We start from the raw sequence: 22834 nt of genomic DNA, 5'->3' as shown, positions 1-22834 counted from the left end.
GAACATAAAACAACTTCTCCCGTGGTATTTTCTCCCTCCTTTCATCCTCTCTTTTTAAAGAAAAGATTACTGTTTCAGCCTTTGGAGGCAGAATTTAAATATGGCAGAACAGTAGAAGGCAAATCCGTAAAAGTCTGCAGGATCCTTGTAAGACAAGAATCAGGGCATAATAAAACCCAAGGAAAGGAAATTGTGGCCTTGATGCAACTGTTAGGTGGGTCTAAACATCGTTTTATTCAGAGAGACTGAGGTGCCGAATGGGGAAAAGTCAACCTTGTGGCTCCAAAGTTTGACTGCATTATGCATCGAGTGTTTTCATATACAGACAGGAAAGCATCCAGCATTTCATCCAGGTTGATGATCTGCTATTTCTTTTTTCTCCCTTGTTCTTTTCTTCCTTCTCTCAGTGGTCACGGGGGTGAGTGAATATATGAAAACAACCCAAGTCTATGCATAAAACTAGCACACACTCCTTGTGTTTCACCCTCACATTACTAAGTTTTAGCCCATCTTTTTACCCCTTTTTCTACCACTGAGCTCTTCAGTCAATGTGACGTGTCGTATTTTGACCCTGAACGCAAACCCACAACCCTCACACATACACACACACGAAAATTTTCTTTGTCACTAATGCTGTCGTTCTAGTCATTTAAAGGATAAACTCCAGTGACCCTTTGTGCATCTTTGGACTCCACATCTGCAACAGCAAAGCATATTCTACTTATTTATCAGTGAATAGTTTATTATGGACATATCTTAATGTGTTATTATGTATATATGTGGTGCATCTTATTTGACTTGTACTCCCACTCTTTAGAGAATTTAGTCTACAATGTATGAAACAGCTGAATATTTAAATTCCGAATAAGAGTTCATGGTTAATGGGATAATATTTGAAAAGCTTAAAAAAAAACCATTGTGTGATGTATTTGAATGTTGACAGGTTGTTTGATACCTTTGCTTTTAGCAAAGAGGGTGTTTTTGTTTTCCTCTGTATTTATAGACTAGCAGGGACGGACAGTGTGAGTGTGTGAACTCCTGCAGCAGACATGTCCTGCATCTTGTTCAAACTGATGTAAAGGAAACTTGAAAATGAACCTGTGGGACTGTTGTGCTCTGTCGACACATTAAAAACTTCAGTGTACTGTAATGAGTGTAGCTTCTTTTTTTTTAAAGACTTTAATGCAATAAACTTTAACATTACACCTACAATGGAAAAACTTTGTGTTCATTACATACAGTTGTTAAACTAAAATATACCATAATGTTGCTTTAAATCACATAAATATACGTGAAAGGACAGAGAAAATGCAATATATATATATATATATATATATATATATATATATATATATATATATATATATATATATATATGTGTGTGTGTGTGTGTGTGTGTGTGTGCAAACTGATCCTCAGAGGAGCAACTTGTATGGTTCCCAAGATTCCAGTGTTTTGTCAACTTTAAGACAGACTTGTAACCAGTAGAGCAACTGGGACTGCAAAGTGAATAATCAGTAGGTTAACTGCAAACAAGAATATATTCTTTTTGAGTAAATGCTTTTTGCAGTGGTGCCAGAGGAAAAAACAAAGAAAACGTCAAATAAACAAGATGTAGCTCCACCAAGCCTGATAGTGCTGTTAATGATTCACATGCAATGTCATAATGTACTTTTTAGGAATCCTGACTTATTGTATAAAACACTTAACCTTCCTGTTGGATGGTCTCTGTGCATTGCTGTATGGGGAAGACAGTCGGTATAAGCAGATCCAATAATGAAAAATGTTTTTGCTTCTTTTCCTTATGCAAAATTAATAATACAGCCAGAAATAATTTCCCTTCTATTAAATATCTTACAAAAGAAAAACAAGTGTTTGCTTAAAGTTGTTGATTTGATTTCTTCTTATAAATAGCATTGATAGATTATAATAAAGAAGCTTAGGTAATAAACGCTAATAAATGCTATTTTGATAGACCTGAGAAGGTTAGATAAAAATTATCTGTCCTACACTTTAATACTCTTTCTGTAATGTAAGATTTGTGGTGTGATATTAAATTACTTTACCATGAATTAAAATGAAGCCATATGATGGAAATCTAAAAGCAACAAACTGCCCTTAAATACCGTTAAGCATATTGTCTCACATGTTCCTCTAAAATGTGTTGGGCTTGAATTCCAGACAAGCAACAAGGGAAAATATTTCAGAAGTAAAACTCTGCTTCTGTTACATGATTGAGAAAATCAGCAGATCAACAGGTTAAAATAATCCAAGATGTTACCTGTTGTTACCTGTAAATGTATCAGTTACTTTTTAGAGGTTCTCCAGGCATTTGATGGGTAAAGACACGGTGCTTGAATGCCATGTAGCTGCTTCAGTTTCAGCCTTCTTGCATGGTGGATGTTAAATAGCAACAATGACAACCGTTTTAATCTTCTTAACTGTGACATTAATGTGCCTTTTACTGCAGAACAGACTGAATTATTACAGTATTAAACTGACACAGACTGCTTAAGTTGCTCAATCAGTTTTATTCAGGAAAAGGAGAAAAAAATATTACTCCAAAAAAAAAATCAGAAAGCTTCTGTCAGAAGGAGAACTCAAATCAAGTCTCTCAATGATCCTTCATTCCAATCTTACGTTCGTAGTTTATATTAAAACTGATTAGTGGGAATACTAACTTATTTCAAATAAATAGAATATTTCTTTATTGTCAATCTTTGTATTAAATCACAGCCAGTCAGTAACCACCAAAACCCTAACTGTGCATGAACAGACATACAATCCCCACTGCCAGTAAACATGGCAGAGCAGCTCTCCCCAACACACACCAGGCATTATGAATATACAATATGTTACACACTTACAGTATATACACCACCTCTTTTACAGTAAAGACAGTAAATGCTTTTCCTTTGTTTCAACCACGCGTAACATTTTAAGCAGTGAATTACAAAGCATCTGAAATTATTTTATCCACATTAATTCATTTCTATTAAACAAGCCCCCTCCCAAAAGAACAAAAACAAACTACATTTTAATTTGTTTATATCTTGGTCTGACCACTCCCAATGTAAGTAAAGGGAAAACAACAAAAAAATAAATTAAATCTGTGGCATGTTCAAAGCCAAAATGTGACAGAATTCAGAAAAAAGAGAACGATGGGATAAATTTACTCAAAACAAAGCAGCGTTAACTATCAAAGTGCTGCAGTTTAGGAGCCGTTGCTCGCCTTATCTGCCAACACTAACAAGCACATGTGGCTGCTACGCACTTCATACCAAACACTGTCACAACGTCTTTCTAATTTGATATTTTAAGTAATAAATATTAGTGTGCAATTTCGTAATTGAATAAATGAATGAGACGGTCTAAAGGTTCAAATTCTAACAGAAGGCAAACAATACCTCTACGGGTCTTTTATTAGTTATAAAGGAAAAGGGATCTATGCAAATCTACCTTTGTGGACACAAATCTGTTATTTTGTTATTAGAAATATTTCATCGGCTCTGATGCTGGGATTCTCTCTCATTTCAGTTTATTAATGCCCAAAAGATACCGAGTGTTATAAGCTCAAACTACTTTACACAATGTAAACATAAAAAGAAAAAAGAAAAATACATCTACTGCGGCTGATTACTGGACTTGTAAAGAGGGTCGTCTGTTTTCTCCAATCCTGACTGGTCCCTCACCTGGTGACATAACTTTTTGGAGTTGCTCTGTCCTCAGGGTGCAACACTGCACAGTTACACACACACACGGTCAGATGAATCCAGGAGAATCCTCGGCACAGATATAAGGCTTCATAGGATCCCCACCACCCCCTCACCCACTGAAGCTGAGAGGCTCTGTCTGACTGGCCAGAGAAAACGCAGCCAAACGAGATGCTTTTTACAGTTTTAGTGCAATCATACTTATCATTGTATCTATAATATGATATAACTAAAACAAAATCAGACAAAAAAAAAAAACAGATGCAATTTTGGCTGAAGGGAATTTGGATTCTCATACACACACACACACACACACACACACACACACACACACACACACACACACACACACACACACACACACACTTGCGCAGTCACAGTCCAGTTGTTAACGATGTGCATTAATTCACCTTCGATATGTGAATCTACAGGTAAGCGTAACAAGAGAAAAGGCTCTTATCAATTAGTCAATGTGTTTAACTGAAGACCCCATAAAATGAAATTTAAATCGGCTAAAGAAAAAATAAATATGACATAGCTGGCAGGAATCTGAATAGAGTCTATGTGATGAGGCCAGCCAAATGCCCCAGAGCACCTAGTAGATCTTAATATCTATTGAAGACAAAATGGGGCCAGCTTGGAGAAATGGCATGAAAAGCAGCGTGAAGCACAGCAACCCAAGCTGCATCACTACTCAACGACAGTCTTGCCTTCATAACTTCTGTTACTACATATTCTAACATCATGGGATCTTTAAATTGCCTCTATGCCCTCAATTAATATGATCAACCACCAGCTTGTAACGGTGGCAACTTCTCAGTCCAGGATGATGTATGAAACATCATCACAAAAAATAGTTCACAACTATAAACATGAAACAGTGTAAATGCATGACGTAATTTCAGTGTTGGAAGAACAAACATTAAAGAAAAGGTAGTTTACAGGAACAGTACCAATCAGCAACACCTCTCTCAATCTTCCTGAACTTGCTGTGTAACATAACAAGCTCATGGCTTCGACACAGAACCGGCACCTAAAGTTTAAAAGCTTTTATGTGCACTAACTTCCTCTTCTGACTGAACATTACCTTGCATCTTTCTGCATTTAGTAGCTACTCCATCCAACCTCATATCCTCTTCTCTGCACCCTTCTGCTCACATCTCCTCAGATTTCACACACAGTTAAATATTTGTGTTATTACATTCAAATGTGATGCTATTTTTTGGCATGTGTACAGTGAATTAAAACTGAGATTTGCGCTTGAAAAACCCCACTAAATCTGAACAGCAAGGGGCAGGATATAAAGCCCCTTTATTGCACATGTGTGAGATGGGAATTCAAAGATTCAAAAAAGGAGAGTAATCGAATTGCATTTAGGAATACTGATTATCTCTTCACTGTGACAAACAAAACATAAAACAATGGAAAACCTTTCGTTTTAGTCGCACACATACTGGTGCTGAAAGCCAAAAACAAAAAAGGGGCTTTTTTTTTTTAAATGTAACTGGTTCAAAGACTTCTATACATCACTGACCAGGTTTTGTCTTTGATGATGTCAAATTTCCTAAGTTTCTTTTTTTTTTCTCTTTTCTTTTTAAATGAACATTAAGCTACAAATGTGGTTAACTCCCCACATTTCAAGACATATCCAAGATCGCTCATGCACACCCACAGACACGCAAACTTCAATCACACCTGCAACTCACACCACCAGAATCTTGACTTCATCCTGTTCATCAGGTCGATAAAAGAAGGGGATGCAGGGGTTTTCTCCGAGGAATGGGGGTGATCTCAGAGCTCCCTGAGGGTTCTGGATCTCCTGGAGCAGCTGCATGATTTGCTGGGCTGTGCCGTCCTCTTTGGGCACCAGAGGCTTGGACTCAGTCTGAACAGGCCCAGATGATAGCATTTGGGTTGAGGCCGCCTCCAGACCTGCGGAAGGCTCGGATTGAGGGCTGACCTCCATGGCTTCTGCAGCAGATAAAACAAATACACATGTCAAAAATACTATTTGAACTATGTTATATACTTAAACATTTATATTGCAAAGAAAGGTAAAGACAGAACACAGCAGGATGGTTTATGTTTGGAATGAAATTTGTGTGTGTCATATTACTTGGGTAACACAAAACAGTCATTTTGCAATTTTCCCACAAATTTTTTTTTTTTTTTTTTTTACATATACAGAACAACAGAGGCAGATACATTAAGAGAAACAAGCTATATTAACTGCATTTAACTTTGAAAAAGGCAAAAAATATGTGAGAAACATCTGGAATAATTAATGACAACCTATTACAGTTCTGCAGTAATTAATTTCCTGTTGTGTTTTGTCCCATTAATGAAGTAAACTGCACCTAATGGAATCCAACAATAACACGACTCTAACTTAGCATTTCTATCACTTAACCTCTGACCAAAGCTGGATCCAAAGCTGATGCTATTTGTTTGGCACCGATTAGGATTTGGCGCCTCTAATTGTGCTTACCTGCTCCATTGACAGCTCTAAGCTCGGGGTTTGTGTGCGCTTGCGGCTCTGAATGAGTGTGATCCTCCCCGACAGGAAGCAGGTCAGGGCTCACTGTTCCCACACTGGCTATGGCTCCAGTGTAGCGGTTGTACCAGTCATTCCTCTCTGCAACCAGCCTCATCACGAGATCCTGCAGCTCTGCCAGCTTTGCCTGACACAGGGATGCAAAATCAGCACACCGATGAACAATGCCAGCTGAAGAAATTAAATTATTTCATATAAAACAAGAAAATTAGTCATTTATTCAAAAGATGACATGAACATACCTTCATTTCCTCCTTGTCCTGGGCCAGCATGTTAATATACTGTTCTTTCTCTTGGTGTTTCTGCTTCATGATGGCTCGCTGACTCTGGTAAAGGGCAATGTACTCCCCTGAAAACACAAACATCATAACTGTGTACTTAGATGATAAACACAACCTAAACTGCTGTGCAGTCAAAATTCAAGACAAGACATCAAAAGGTTTGTTGTGCTATTGCATCGTCTGACCTATAGTGTCAGTCTCTCCAGATAACTGGATACAGCGGTGCTCCAGTTCCTCCACCCGCTCCTTCAGGTCAGCTTTCTCCTGCATGAGGGAGGTAAAACGTTGTTGAAGCTTCTCCATTGCAGCTTGCAAGGCTTGGTGTACTTCCACTGGCACTCTTCCTTCTGGTAAAGAAGAAGAAAGAGTACAGTTAAGGTTTACACAATTCTCATCTTGTACTAATAATTGTCAGGGCTGATCACAGAATGTGAGAACAAACCTGAATGCTCATGACTGTGTTCACAGCGACTGTGGTGTTCATGACTGTGATCATGTTCATGTTCATAAGAAGGTTTGTAGCTGTGCTGCAGCTGCTGCTGCTCCAGTCTGAGGGCTACAGCAGCCTGTTGCCGGGTTGCCATGTGAAGCCTGTGCTCCTCCTCCAGTTGTCTCTTGGCTTCATCCCGCTCTGCTTCTAACTTTGCTAAAGCTCCACGGATAAAATCCTCCTGTTGGGGTAAAAGATGAAGTATCAATGAGAACATACCGCATGAGGAAATCAGGCGAAGCAAACAACACAGTAACAACCTGAAGCATGAATAAAATCTCTCTGCACAGATTTACATGAACTTATAATCATGATTAGCAGTGCAACTGGTTACAGGATATAAATCCTGTTTGTTTAACTCAAGGTTTCTATGTGCTTATAGCCCAGCTCCAAGATCTCTGCAACCTTTTTGTCATTAGTTTTATTTTTTTAATGATAAGATTTGTATCAGTACAACTAGTAGAATTTCTTTAGAATAAGATACCAGCTGCCCAACATTCTGAAAGTGTCCTTTATTATATATAAAAAAAAACAAAAAAAACAAGAGAAGATATGTAGTGCTTCCAATAAGACTTGGTTTAATTGGAGCTGTAAAGTTTAGACCGAATGTAATTTTCTTGTTTATACAATTCTTTCAAAAAAGAATAATTTCTAATATTAAGATTGTCCACTATATCACCAGACGCCCCATCCCTAATCCACCCTGGCATTACACATGACATGTAAATGCTGGACTTGAGAATTCAAAATGTGTAACAGAGGAAATATAAACAGAGGAAGTAGATTTGTATGAAGTATTTTAAAATAACTTTCATCCCCCTCCTTACCATCTCCTTTTGGCTCTCAAAGTCTTCTGGGATCATTATGGAAGAGGACTCCTTTGGGCTTTCTTCTATAGACTGGCTCTCCACTCCATCTCCTTAATGACAAGGTAAAAGATATATGACTGCACATGAGCAATGAGGAAGAAAGCACCAACACACCAGCGACGTAGACAACTTACCCTGGTCCCTGGATGATGTTACAAGAGCTGAGCTGTTGAGCAGCTCCTTCACCTCTGCCTTCAGCTGCTCGTTGTCTCTCACTAACTGTTCCAAGTGCTCCTGCATGAGGAGACAGAAGACGTCATGAACACTGACAGTGAGACGTCTGATGTGTGCGCCTAAGTTTGCCTTTGTAGCTATAGCAGAATATTAGCAATGATGTTTACGTTTAGAAAGAAAAAAAACATATAAAAAACAAGATGTAACTACCAACAGATCCCAAGAAGCAGTTTGTTCATATTTGCTGTTCACAGAAGACTGGCTATGAGAAGACATGACTATGGTCTCATTTAGGAAATGCACACCTGCGCTTGTCTCAGCTGACTGTAGCTCATCTCCAGCTGCGCACGGCCATGGCTTTCATCGTGCTGCAGCCGGTCCATGATCTGGCTCTGCTGCAGATACTGTTGATGCAGCTGTTCTCTCTCTGAAACCAGGGTCTGGTACCCGGTACAATACTGCTGCAGATGGGCTGCCAACTGATCCCTCTGCTCAATGAGACCCTGAGTCTCTTGACCTTTCAACTCCAGCTGGAGACCATGAAATGAAAGAGAACATCAATACCAAAAACTGACAAAGAGTCAGTTTACATGATCATTAAAATCAGATACGTGGGAGTAATGCCAGCAGTAGTTCAAATCTAATATGACACATTTCCATTCACTTCTGAAATACAAATTTTTATTTATTTATTTTTTAATCTGTCTACATTACCAATCAATAATCACGTTTGTTTTAGTGTACTTCACTTCCTGTCATTTGTAAAATGTTAGCTGCTGATGTGAAAGGTACAAAGCTGCTACATAGTTTATAGGTGAATGTTAAGTTTCAGGCCCTGGCTTCATTCACATAAATAAGTCAAGTCCCATCCATCCCACTATACACACTGCAATGAAGCATATGACGAAATGCAAGGCAAAAGAGTATTGTTTGGAAAAGATTTGCTACATTACTCATGCTATTTTTTGCGAATTGAATTTGGCAGTATCTTCGTGAGAAAAGCTGATTTGGGGCATTTAGGTGCCTTGTCACAGTTGTGTACCACTATGGTCCATGTTTCTGAAGTTTCTAATGGTTTTCCAGCATCACTTGTAGATGTTTGTTTTATCAGTATTTTTCAAAAACAAAGCTGTTCTGAATTTTATTTAAAATATATGAATTTGGTATTGCTTTGGCGAAAAAAGCTGAAGGACAGCAGTCATGCAGCTGTTTTCACATACTTTGATGTAAAACTACTTCATAAATAAACAAATCATACATTGTAGTCTATCTGCATGAAGAAATCAGGGAGAAATCTACATGTGTTTCTCATAATTTGTTTAATGATCCCAGATTAACAAATTTGGATGTATACATGACCACTTGAAATATTTCATAAACTCCTAAATCAGGTATTGATCAGACTTTTGGTGTGTGTGTGTGTGTCAACGGGCTCATTGATTAACAAATTTGGATGCCAATTTGTGTAGAAGAAGAAGATAAAAAAATGACATACCTGTTCTTTAACATTGTGCAGCTCCTCCTGCAATTCGCCCATTCTGCGCGCTAACTCCTTCTTCACGTGTTGTTCAGACTGGATGGCAGTAGTCAGCTCCATGTTCTCATTAGTCTATCATTATAAAAGAGTTTTAATCAATCATCATTTGGTTTTAATGGAGCATTTTCACAGTAGCACGAAGGCTATGAACCAACATTAACTTTTGAAGAGCAACTAAGAAGCTAGAACAAATATGAGCGTCAGGATGTATTCATGAGAGTAGATACTGAAAAGTACGATGATAAAATCCCAGCTTTACAGGTGGGAAGTTAAGAGTTTGGCCTCACCAGTTTGACAAAACCGTTCTGTAGTTCAGCCAACTGGTCTTTCAGTGTACGGTTCTGGGTGAGTGCACGACTAATTGTGGCCTTGTCAGACTGCACATCCTCCAACATGCGCCGCCGGTCTTCTGCCTCCTGGGCTTGACCCTCCACTTGCCGCTCCAACTCCCCCAGACGCATCTCCTGCTCTGCACATAGGCGGCTCAGCTGCTCATTATCTCGCAGCTGAGAGAAACACAACAGTAAGATTGAAAAGGGAAAAAAAACAAAAAAAAACAATTAGTACTTTTCTGAAAATGCTAGGGAGACATGTATAATGAAAACACTGTATTTCAAATTCTCTTGTAAATAAAAGATATTTAGAGAATAAACAAATTCAGGCAAACCTGTGCTTGGTATTGTGCAATAACAGCTTCTTTCTCCTGCTGTAGACTACTCAGAGCCTCCTGCAGAGCCAGCTCACTCTCCGATGGCCCCGTGGGCTGAGGCTCTGCATCATCTTGGGCTGCTTTCTCCACGGACAACAGTGCTAGAGTAGCAGAACAAGTTTAACATAGAGAAATACACCAGACTAAAGCAGCTTAATCAGTTACAGCCTTTAAAATCATTCAGCTGTTTAGAAACACCTAGTAATTCTATATATTCTATTAATGTACTTTGTGTCTACGTATATTTGTGCAGACAGTGCATCAGAAGGTAAAACCTAACTTTTAATATTGTATTTACACAAATATTACCATATGAAAGGCCTATAATAAAAGTTTGAAACAGCACACAGAATATCTCATTATACAATTGAAACCTATTAAAACTTGCTGTCATTATGTGATTATGTGATTTATTTGCATTTTGAAGATGTTCTGCATGAGAAAATGCAGAAATTAGTGAGAAAAAAAAAGTTCCCATGGGAAATACTGAGTTTCTAATTATAGACAATAAATTACTTGGCTTGATTGAGCTAATTTGAAATGTTTCTTGTGCTTATGAAAGAGCTGGTGTACAAAAGGTGAAATACTTATTGGAAATGAGTTCAGATGTGTCTAACAAGTCATTAAAATGCTGTTTCGACTTCAAAGGAATAAAGTAATACACGCAGAAGTAAAATAACAGCGAACCAAGCTAAAATGAAATCCTAAGGTGACTGGTTTTGTTTCTGTCCTCTTCAATCGTTCTGGTTACCGACCATGTGGATTATATGCTGCTGGCATTTTTATAAGAGTTCACTTATTTGTTTGTAATGTTATTATAAACAAATAAGTGCACTGTTTGTTTTCTTTCAGAAGTATTCTGTCTGTATAAAGCTACTATAATCATTTGAATATGGCTGTGAGAAGGAAACATATTTTTCTACTAAAAGTTCTACATTTAATTTCTAAAATTTTTTTAAAAAAAGCCCAGATGAAGGCTGTGTACACCTCTCACCTGCAGCATTCTTAAGTTCTGCAATAGCGGCCTCCAGTTCTTGGACTCTATTAATGTTTCTGTCTCTTTCTTCTGCCACCAAAGACACCTTCATTAACAGAAAGGGATTCATCAATTAGGACAAAAACAACAATGGAAAAAAAACTATTTAAGTCTACAGGCAAACATAGTCATGAAGATGTAACTTTACCTGAGCTAAGAGCTGCTCTGTTTTGTCCTTCCACACACGGCCCTCTTCTTGGATCTGTTCTGCATAATGGTCTCTCTCAGTCTTCAGCTTTGCAATGGACTCCTGAAGCTAAAAAAGGCCCCACAGTTCTTGGCGTTAATTAAACACAACTTTATGGCTAGAATTATTCAGGATCTTAGAAACCATTTAAAAGTAGTTTAATCAAATCAAACTTGATTTATATAGCACTTTTCAGATAAAAGTAATTTGAAGTACTTAAAATCAGGCCATCTAGTGCAATGCACATATATGGAAACTAGGGCTGTTAGTCAATTAAAATTTTTAATCACAATTAATCTCATAATGTCTAGAAGCAACTTGCGATTAATCGCATATTGATCACAGATTTTGTATCTGTCACTAAATGTACCATTACAGGATATTTATCCCTTTCTTTTAGAGGTCCTGTTTGCTCCTCTGTACATGCAGTTATAGGCACTTTAGTTACTTGTGATATTTATTTGACTAATGCTGACTTTACACGCATATATGTGCACGTATGGGGTTGGCAACTAGAGGTGGGCCCAAAATTTTTTGCTTGCCGATTGGTGGGCCAAAATGATCTCGTCACAGCTAAAACCTGCTTTTTCTTTGTATTTAGATATTTATTTATACAAATTGTTATACTGAAATGGAAACTGTAAACATGTTATTTCTGTACTGTGTGTGTTGTTGTTGTTTAACATTGTTATTTATGTTTAACACTGTGTGGGCCCTAGTGTCCACAGCCCTAATGGACACAAAACAATTAACAACAACAATAAGAGCATAACAAGGTATGTAAAAAGCAGCTTCTCCATGTTCGATGACTAATGGAATGATGGAGGAAAATTCTAAAGTCATTATGGCACTGTCTACACAAGAAAAACTAGACAAGCTTCAAAAGTGAGAGGATAATAATCACTCTAAGACTACGCACCAACTGAAGCACTGCAAATATCAACACAGACAGATAACTTGAAGAGAAAGACCCTCGTGCACCTGGTGATTATGTGCTTCTAGGTGTTGCTTCTCCTCCAGCATTGAGGGGACTTGCTGGTTGGGACTGCTGGGATCTGACTGACTGGAGTACTAGAGGTAAATCAGAAGAACAAAACATGTCAGAAATGTCGAGAACTATAACAAAAACAAAAAAATCCCCAAACATTTGGTTTCACTATTAACATCAAGTAAAGGCCAGAATTCAGATTGAGACCATACTGGGTTTCCCCAAGAGAATCATGGCATCATGATATCCTTGTTTTTGCCATATTAGGCAAACTAACTTAAACATTGACTTTAGCGTAACAACAGGATATAAAACTATTTTAACATGACCTTTTAAAATGACCTTAAATGTCTGTGAAGTGTAAATATGTTCTCCTTTATTGTAACAGACCTGCTGTAACATTAGCTCTGCCATTTCGAGCCTCTTGTGAAGATCGTTCAGCTCCATTTTCATTGCAGAATTATCTTGTGTACTCAGCTTTAACTGCTCCGACAGCTCCGAGCTCTGCTGCTTTGTCTCTTCACTCAAATTGCTGTAAGGGCACACACACACACACACAAACATTTGCATTACATACAACGTGCTGAGATGAATATATCATGTTTAAATTCAAAGCGATACATTTCAAACCCTCTGCTAAATACATTTTAAGAAAGACATTTCTTTGCATATATTTGGGTAAAATGACTTACTTTAGTCTGAACACTTCCAGTCTCAGACTGTCTCTTTCCTTTTCAAGTTCTTTGTTGTGCTGGACAGAGAAATAAAAGCATGAATTTCTGACACAATGACAAGAACATTTTAGAGATCAATTTAAAATATTCGGAAATTTAGAAAGTAAGGATGCTTCCATGTGTGCTACCATTTCTATGATTGCCGGCGATTTCAACTTTGCTACATGTCGTAATATCTCATGAGTGGTAAGGGAAGCTACAGGATTTACTGGGGTCTCTCGGCAATCTTTTAGGGTCCTGGTCAAATAGCACAGCATGTCTAGGATACAAAACATCATCCAAGCTCCCATCCACTACTGTCAGCAACTCTGTCCTACCTTCAGGTAGAAGGTAGGACAAGCTGTGATTCTGTGACAGCTTTTATCCAACCACCATATTTCAGCAACAAAGTGCAGTACTAAATGATTACTTTTATTTATAATTCTACAATAGCCACTCTGTGTTAAGTTGTTAATACTAGGATATTAATGCTTCTGTTTCACTTGTGCTCCATAATCTTCATCTGCAATGCATCTGTGAAGTGATGGCTGAATGACGAGAAACTTATCTATGTAATACTGCAATCTGTATGTAGTATTTCTCAGCTAATTTTACTTCCGTTACCTTCTCAAACTGTTTTTGCTGTGTTGACAGTGAAGACAGAGTTCGCTCCAGCTCCGATACTCTCTGCTTTGTTGTCTGTAGACGGGTATTGAGCTCCTCTGCCTCAGCTATACACATTCAAATACAAACCCAGAGTGGAAGACACAGTAAGTGACTGCTACCAAATATTTTACCAAAGTTATAAAACGCGCACACACACACACCTGTTTTCTGTCGTGCAGCGTGTTGTGTGTACTGTAGTGCAGTCTGCAGCTCTGATTTCTCTGACACCAGTATACCAATGGTCTGGATATGCACCTGGGGGAAGAAATATGAACATAGAGCACCTTTTTTCCCCCTAAAAACTAAATAATGTCATCTGATTATACAACAAGTCCATTATTAGATCACAAGTTCATCAAAATACAGCTCATGACTGCAGGAATGGGAAAGTTGTGGTCACACTTCTAAAAACACTCGCTGATATATATGACAATATAATGTGTTGCTTTTCCAAGGGTTTCAGTTTTGATAAGCCCACAGAAATGGGGAAAAAAATATACTGTCACATAAACTGAATTCATGGCTTTGAGTCAGAAACTTACCTGTAACTGCTCTCTCATGGCTCCTTGCTCTTTTGAGAATCTCTGTTCAAATTCCTTTCGATCCTGTAGGCCAGAAAAATCTAAAGTTCAAAGGTACCGCTGGTTCAAGTCTACTAGACCAGCTAATTTAATGAACACGCAGAGAGAAGGAGAGAAAAATGAAGCTTCCAACCTTTTGTAGTTGATCTGTGAGGTCCTGAGTTTGTTGTGCCTGGAAAAGCAACATGATGTTAGCTTCATTTCAGAAAAGATCTGTTTAATTTTCACCATTATTGTTACACCGGTGGATCCCAGAAAAAAAACATACTCAAAATTCAAGAAAATCTCCTCTGCATGCAGCTGATGAAAATAATGATATGTAAAGAACTGAAAACGAGAAAAGTTGTTTGTTATAGATGTTAAGTTATAGTTATAGGTTTCTTTAAAGCTTTGCAGATATTGTGGTTAGTTTGCTAAACTCTCTTGACAAGCCTTTAAAATCAGCTGCTGGGTTATGACAACCCCGGCCAAAATGTACAACCAAAGGTCTATGTAGAAATGTCAGTCACCCTGAGTAAGAAAATAAACAAATGAGAAAAAAAAAGCATGACTTTCAGGTTATGGTGGCCCAAGATGACGTGCAAAATGCATTAGAATACATGCACAGATATAAATAATTGTGGAAAGTAGGATGGGGTTTACACCAATGTAAATGCTACACAGACAAATCTGCATACACACAGCTTCTTACCAGCTGGTCTAGCTTGGTATTCAGCTGAGAGTTTGTTAGCTTGCTGGATTCCAGGGCAGCTGCCAGCTCCTGGTTCTGACTCTATCACGTGCACACATGCATCCGGGAAAGAAAAAAATAAAAAATAAAATAAATAAGTGCAGTGAAAAAAGTCAAACAAAGGACACGAGGGAGGATAAATATTTAAATGTGAATTATTAACATGGAAGCAAATAATAGAACTGTTACAAGTGATGGAGTGATGCAAATAATCAAAATAAATTACAACAATGAAACTGACCAGTTGTGCCAGTTTAGAAGTTGTGGGACCCACATAAATATGTCAATACAATTTATAAAATGCAAGTTTAAAAAACCCAATATTAATAAGTAAAATGTTGGTGCAGTAGTGATAAAGATGATATTGAAAAGTTCAAATGGGTAAAACAAACACTTGTTAGTGTGTTTTTTTTTTTAAATTTACATCTTCAGCTTAGAGCATTTATCATATAAATGACAAAACAGATACTGGTAAGTATGTTTTCTTTTGATTATAGAAGCTTTATTTAGTGTATTTCATCCCCATCCATTATTTCATTCTTCTTAGACATCTAATTTTCCTCACATTAGGGAGTCCTTGAGATGTTTAAAATAAATTTTACAAAGGTACAAAATGGGACCTCTTACTGAGTTCTGGGTGTAAAACGCAATAAAAACTGAAGTCAAATGTTTCCGAGAGCTGGCAAACAAGTCAGCATAGTATTCATTTACAAGTAATAAAGTGGTTCGAGAGAAAATCCATTCTGAGCACAGTACACTGATACTGGACAGCTCATCACTTTATGTGCTAGCACAGCATGGTAAAATACCATGTATGAAGGCCTGGCTTCACTGTGAATCCAATATAATTATGCTTCTACTTTCTGTAAATTAAGTGACATTAAGATACTATTGAATAGTTTTACTCAGTTCCAGCTCAAGTTTAAAATATCCAAAAGAAGTTGCATAAAAAAAAACTGTTTACAATAATTAGATCTCCATCGTACCTCCAGTTCTTTTTCACTGACAGAAGGTGCACTGTCTCCATTCACATAGGGTGCAGATGACTGAAATAACATAAATATACCACAATTAATGAGTTTCCTTGAGAGGCTCAATATTTTGGTTGAAATATTTCAGTCTGTTATTTAAAAAAAAAAAAAAAAAAAAAAAAAGACACCCACAATGAAAGACCCAAAGGACAACATGATTACATTTCCCCCTGACAAGAATTTGAGGCTAATGCCATGAGCGTGCTTGATGAAATGCCTTTGATACAATCACTTGTTTCATTGCTGATGGGCATTATAAGTTCAGCAACCATAAGAGTTGCATCTTTCTACAGTGTGGTGCAACAGTACCTTAGAGACGAAAACATGCTGAAAATTTGTGAGTAACTATCTTTTAAGACAAAGACTTTGTTGTTTCATCGTTGACCGTGTAAAATTAAACTAATTTGAGAGATGTTACCGTTCATTCAACTGGTTTAATCAACCACCTGATGCTGCCAGTGTGCTTCAGGACACTGAGATGGCCTGGCAATACTGCAAAGGCTTCCACTGCACCCTTGTCAAGAATAGACACTCTGGCTGAAAGTGTACACTGGCTGTGTCATTGTTCAAAACCTAACATCACGTGACATAGAAATGCATGCGAAAGAAAGATGCAGCATTGACAATGGCATGTCTTCATGGTGTACCTCAGAGACGAGGCCGTTCAGTTGCTGTGAGAGCTGCCGCAGGCTCTCTGTGGAAGACAGCGGTCTGCAGGATGACAAGCATGAACATGTATTAGTACAGTCACCCACATGTCACATGATGAGCAACCACATGCAGGTATGTTATAGTAGTTGAACTCCTCCTCCACAAAGAAATTGTGTAATAACACTTATAAGAAAGACAGCTAAGTATGCTGCCATTGTGTGCTAAATTTGTTCACACTGAAATAAACACAACCAAGACAGTGCAGTCAAACTGTGTTCCCAAATAGTATCCAGGTGTTATGGAGACAAAGGTGCAACATATGCAAGGATTTACATTTGCATTAATTAGGGTGCACTGATTAACTGTAGCCAATCATGCTATACTTGATAGAGCAAGGCAGGGGTGTCCAAAGTCAGTCTTTGAGGACTGCTGTCCTACAAGTTTTCAAAGTTTCCCGACTCCAATACACCTGGCTCAAATTAAATGGATCCAAGTTCCTGTTCGGCATAATAACTCAATAATTTCCGTGAGGTGTGTTGGTGCACATAAATATAAAAAACCTGCAGGATGGTTGCCATTGATGACCACAGATGGACACTACTGATGTAAGGTAACAAGGATAAAGAATAGACATGAAAAATGAATAAAACCCACCTATTTTCATTTTTTAAACTCTCATTGCCGTTTGTATCAGGGTAGTCCTGCATAGAGAGACACGTGTTACAAAAAGAAATACATTTGAACTGGACAGATGCTGAATGACAGACTGACTATATAAAAGAGAAAAACTGTGTCATTTCACACCACAGTAACATCACCAAATTAATACAATTAACATGGAAAAAACATGACAAGGAACTTCTCAAACATTCTAGTCAGTGCACAACGGCTTATAATGAAAATGCTGCATGTTAGCCAGACATACTTAAAACAACAGAGATACGGTTTTGAACAGCACAGACCAAATAAGCTGGGGGACAGAAAAGAGGGACACACCTGTGGGTCAGTGTCGTGGCTGACAGACTCGGGGTTAGTAGCAGCGTTAGCACTAGTGAGGTTAAACACGGGTGAGCCACGATCTGGCTCGCTGTTTGAATCTTCTGGTAGCTGGGGAACTGAAGACCCCACAGCCTCCATGTCAGCGAAGGTCTGGGACAACACATTCACAAAAATGCACACACTGATTTATTGTCCTCAACACGAACAGCTGAGAGCAGCAGAGAGACCACCAAAACAACTTGCAAACTTGATGAAGTATTTGCACAAAAACACACTTGCCATAATTAAAATCATATTAAAAAAGGTGAAGAAACATCTGGTAACAGCAGTGATTGTGTTCTTTTCTAGATAATGCACAATGCCATGAGACACAGTCATGTATAAACTCCACAAACGCCACACATCTAAAATGACCATCATAAGACAATATCTATTCAAGATCACAGACTCAGATGAACTTTTACAAAAAACCTCCAGATGTTTGACTGTTTGTCATTTCCTGATCTACATCTAAAACAGGACACGGCCAAGACAAGAATTTGTACTTAAAAGTCTTCCCATGCTTTTTGGTCTATGTGACAGAAAGAAAAAGTAAGGTTGATTAATAAAAGCAAGAAAGACGATCCAGTCCCAAGTTATTAAATACCGAAAGAGAAGCAGGTATTTACAGCAAGGAGTGCAGAGAAGAAAAAAATGCTGAGGAGAAAGACAGAGGCTCACCTGACAGTTTCCAAAAGGAGGAAGGACTACTCCATTGCTTTGACTAAGAGCTTTCAGAATACTGTCAAACTACAGGAAGAAAAAACAAATACTGAGAAAAAGATGAGACAGGATAGGGAGCAATTTAATAAAAGAGACAGAGAGGTAAGGCGCAACCAAAAGAAGGAAGTCGAGAAGTGAGCATGCAGAAAACTCTGTTTTGTTCAAGAGAACAGTAACCTTTTAATCGAGTCTTTTTTTGCACTTATTATTGCAATTATCAAATATAAAGTATATCATGCAAATGACACATGTAGACTGTTGAATTTTTTTCCATTGATAAACAAAGCGGAATTGCAAAATTTCTAACTACAATTAAGTTAGGGATAAGTTTGAATGTTAGTGAACTGGCAGGGAAACAAAAACAATTGTGACATAGGACGCGGGCATAAAGGTGCATAAACAGGCTGCAAGTGTACATATGGACAGAAAAGAGTAAGTAAACCCACTGGTAATTACTTAGTAAAGGTGAAAGCCAGGCCATGGGATATGATTTCATTCTATAAATGCTATAAAACTTTATAACTGAATCCATTTTAGTTTAGTTTAACTCATGCTGCAGACTAAAGCCACTGTTCCTGTAATGGTGAGCAGCAAAGTGACAGCTGTCTCTATAAAGGGTCCAAACACAGGTCAAATGTCAGGAAGCAAAGCCAAGTCACGCACGCACCTGCCATCTGAAAACTGTTCACACTGGTTCTCAAGTTGTGCTTTCCATTTGATTATGGACCATTAAAACAGACATTTTTTCTATTTATTTCTCAAAACTGGTAACCACTAACAATAAAGCAATGGTCCTTCAGAACGTATGTATAGGATTATAATATGATGTCTAATTAAAAAATGTAAAAATATTTTTTGCTTATTTGATCAATATTATTCTATCATAGTTAATTCTATACAAAGAACGTCCAAAAATACATTGAAGCATGCAGCACAGAGCAAGCAGGTGTTCAAATAGAGAATAAAGTGATTAGTGTTTTTGTCATTATTTAAACACTATATCCAATAGCGTTATTGTTCATAGTCATATTTATATGCCATCTATAAAAATAGACATGTATCAAAATGAAGATCAACATAAGAAACTTATTACATCTCCAGTATAAAGCTAAATGTGACTTCAGATAGATATGAACTCATGTTTTCTCATTAAATAATCTGTATCTCATGGAAATTTTCAACACTTAAGAAAACACTCAAGGTGTAAAACTGTTTTCAGTCTGACTCCTAGCCAATATAGAAACACTGCTGCCATTTAGCTTGTACTCTTTGCATGTGTGTTCTTGATAGGAAGAAGAGCATTTGCCAACCTGATAAAAAGTATAATTTCACAAGTGACAATAGTTTTTGCTCTGCACCAGGTAAGATCATTACAAGGCAAACAAAAAAGTAATTTTCATTAAAAAGCATCTCAGTTTCTTCATTAAGCACCTATGTTTGCTATACTACAAAGAAACACGTTTTTTCAGCATCTTAATGCAATACTACTACAATGTTAACAAAAACAGGAAAAGAATATTCAGAAAACATTTTCAAACTCATTTGAGAAATGACATGAGGGCACAGACAAACCATCAAGCACAAAAACAGATTGGGCCAACAAGGATAAATAAAAATCTGTGGACAGACTTACATTGTCTGGAGAATCTCTGTCTGTTGAAGGTGCATTGGACTGGTTTGGTCCCTTCACTTTTCTCTTTTTCTTGGACCCTGCTCCTCCGCCCTTTTCTACACCTACAGAAGTGGGGGAGCTCTTCTGCTGAAACTCCTTCAGCTGAGTAGCACATGAAGGAAGAAAAGAGCAGATACATGTAATAACTTCCTATTGTTAGCACCACATAGTGTGGAGGTGAAGAACGTTATATATGTGCCTTTGTTGCACTTCCACAGCAAAATGCAGTACTGAAATTACTATAATGCTTTAGTAAGTGCATCCATGCAGATCAGGACACAAGCTGTGGCCAATGATGTTATCTACTGTAACCTCCCTTCTCTTTGATTGTCTTCTTGGTCAAAACCAAAAAAGAATCGGGTTGGAAACTAAGAGCCACCAACATATTACATTTGACTGAAAAGAAGATACCCAGGGGAGTAATGGGTGTACTACTGGATCAGTTTTTGAGACAATTGAAATAGCAGAAAAATGTAAATACCACTAACTCATTAAATTAGTTGGCTCGAAGCAATGCTGACGAGCCATTTTCTGAAGCTAACATTTAACAGTTGACAAGGCTATCCTTCTCACCAGCCTAAAAACACAACTAGCAAAGCCACCAAGCAGGACAGGGAAGAGAGGTGTCAGCTGTCAAAACAGTCCCCGTCATTACGCCCATCTAACTGTGTTAAATTCTGCTTTACTAATTCATTTTAAGACCATTTTAAAACCATCGCTGGTGAAACCCAAAGTTTCCTAATTTCCGCAGAACAATCAGAAAGCTGGCTGGCTGGTCTGGGGCATTCTTTTCTCTCACACATGGCCAACTAGTTATTAGCTGGTGAGCTAACGGGAACTTGGCTTAGCACGCTAAGCTTTGACAGTGAATTACTAAAATGTTGACTTGAAAGCCAAATGAAACAGTTAGACAAAGAGAGCATCTTGAGTTAATCACTGACTAACCAAAATACGATGTTGTGAATGCACCTCTGAACTAAGAATAGTACATAATCTGGGAAGGTTAATGCTATCACAAGAGGCCCCATGGGAAACATCGATATTTCCTGCCTGGTGAAGCCTCGACGTGAGAGCCAGAGGCGGGACATGCGACAGCCCCGAGGTCGGGCTACGTGTTATGACAACACCCAAGCTCGGTTAATAAATACAAAACCACTAGAAGAAACACCGTGAAAGTAGACATGCAAACCAGACATAGAATTTTCACTCTCCGTGATATATAGCAAGATTGGTTTTAAAATACTTTACCTTTTTCTTAGCTGCAGCGAGTTTAATTTGCCTACTCTGGTCGGCCATCCTGCTGCTGTGGTCAACAGACCGAACCACGTCATCAGTCAGGTGTCCAAAGGCATCTCTGCCAGCAGGGGGCGCAAGTCTGTAGCGCTGTGTCATGGTTCTTCACCATACAGTCTATGTTCTTCACATAATCCAGTTAAGGTTAATATATTCTTGCACACACACACACACACACACACACACACACACACACACACACACACACATATATATATATATATATATATATATATATATATATATATATATATATATATATATATATATATATATATATATATATATATATTTGCAGTGACTGGAAATAAATTTACTGTATACATCTATTAAACTCACTTGTTTTACTTGATTGTCTTCTGTACTGACAAGCTGACAAGCTTTACAGTGTTAGCAAGAAATTCATTTTATTACAGTAGCCTGCTAAAATTTTATGATCTGATTACAAATTCATTATAATCCCAGATTATATGTGAAAAGTGCTAAATTGGAGTTACATTTTCGGAAGTAGTTACATTTTTACTAGAACTACAAATACTTATAAGGAATGCCTCTGTCACTTTGTATTGGTGTAAGTTATGTAAGGAAAACCTAAAACTATTTCTGAATCTGATATGTTCCACTTCCTCCATCATTCAGAGATCAGATTACTCCTCCTAGTGATACTGATTATGCACAACTCTTCCAATTCAAAGTAATATAAAGATTTAGACATACAACTGAGCATGCACTTGAAGATAAATGCTGGATTTCTAGTGCTCATGTGAGTCTCTGTACTGTATACACTGGGTTACTTTTAAATAGAATCACTTTTCTTTTGCAATTTAAGTTCTTTTTAAAAGCAGAGTTACAAAATGATATACTGTGTAAAATTAATAAAAAGAAGGTCAATGTATTAGATAACAACAAAAGGTCTACATGAAGCTTTTGGGAAGAGACAATTTAATAAAGTTGGCTTATTGAAAAAAAAACAACATCTGCAGTGATTTTCTATATTGTTCTTTATCTTAATTGGCCTCATGAGAAGACCAAAAATCAATATTAGATTTACCACAGAAACAAGATTCCTTTCTTTTAAGTCATTTATCAGTGTTCAGAGTTTATTGGTTAGAGCAACAATAGGAGAGTCTAAGATATTTCTTGCCTATAAAAAAAAAAAAAGTTACCTCTTTAATTAATTTATAAACATCTTAAATAC

General features: G+C 37.6%; 1 protein-coding gene across 1 annotated transcript; it reads right to left on the bottom strand.

The window, feature by feature from the left end:
* Positions 1-2533: 2533 nt before the first annotated feature.
* On the bottom strand, positions 2534-21674 carry golga2 (golgin A2; the record flags this gene model as incomplete). The annotated part of the gene is given in 28 exon segments (XM_079257096.1): positions 2534-5684; positions 6202-6394; positions 6510-6616; positions 6734-6895; positions 6991-7219; positions 7866-7957; positions 8042-8141; positions 8387-8611; positions 9577-9690; positions 9906-10124; positions 10286-10428; positions 11322-11409; positions 11512-11619; positions 12532-12621; positions 12929-13070; positions 13231-13289; positions 13876-13982; positions 14079-14172; positions 14460-14522; positions 14632-14670; positions 15190-15270; positions 16215-16274; positions 16907-16970; positions 17565-17611; positions 17907-18059; positions 20305-20445; positions 21592-21665; positions 21668-21674. Coding segments are annotated over 28 exon segments (3270 nt in total). The 3' UTR covers positions 2534-5415.
* Positions 21675-22834: the final 1160 nt, after the last annotated feature.

This window comes from Telmatherina bonti, assembly GCF_933228915.1.
Source record: "Telmatherina bonti genome assembly, chromosome: 17".
NCBI classification, from domain to species: Eukaryota; Metazoa; Chordata; class Actinopteri; order Atheriniformes; family Telmatherinidae; genus Telmatherina; species Telmatherina bonti.
This window is presented reverse-complemented; position numbering and strand designations above follow the sequence as displayed.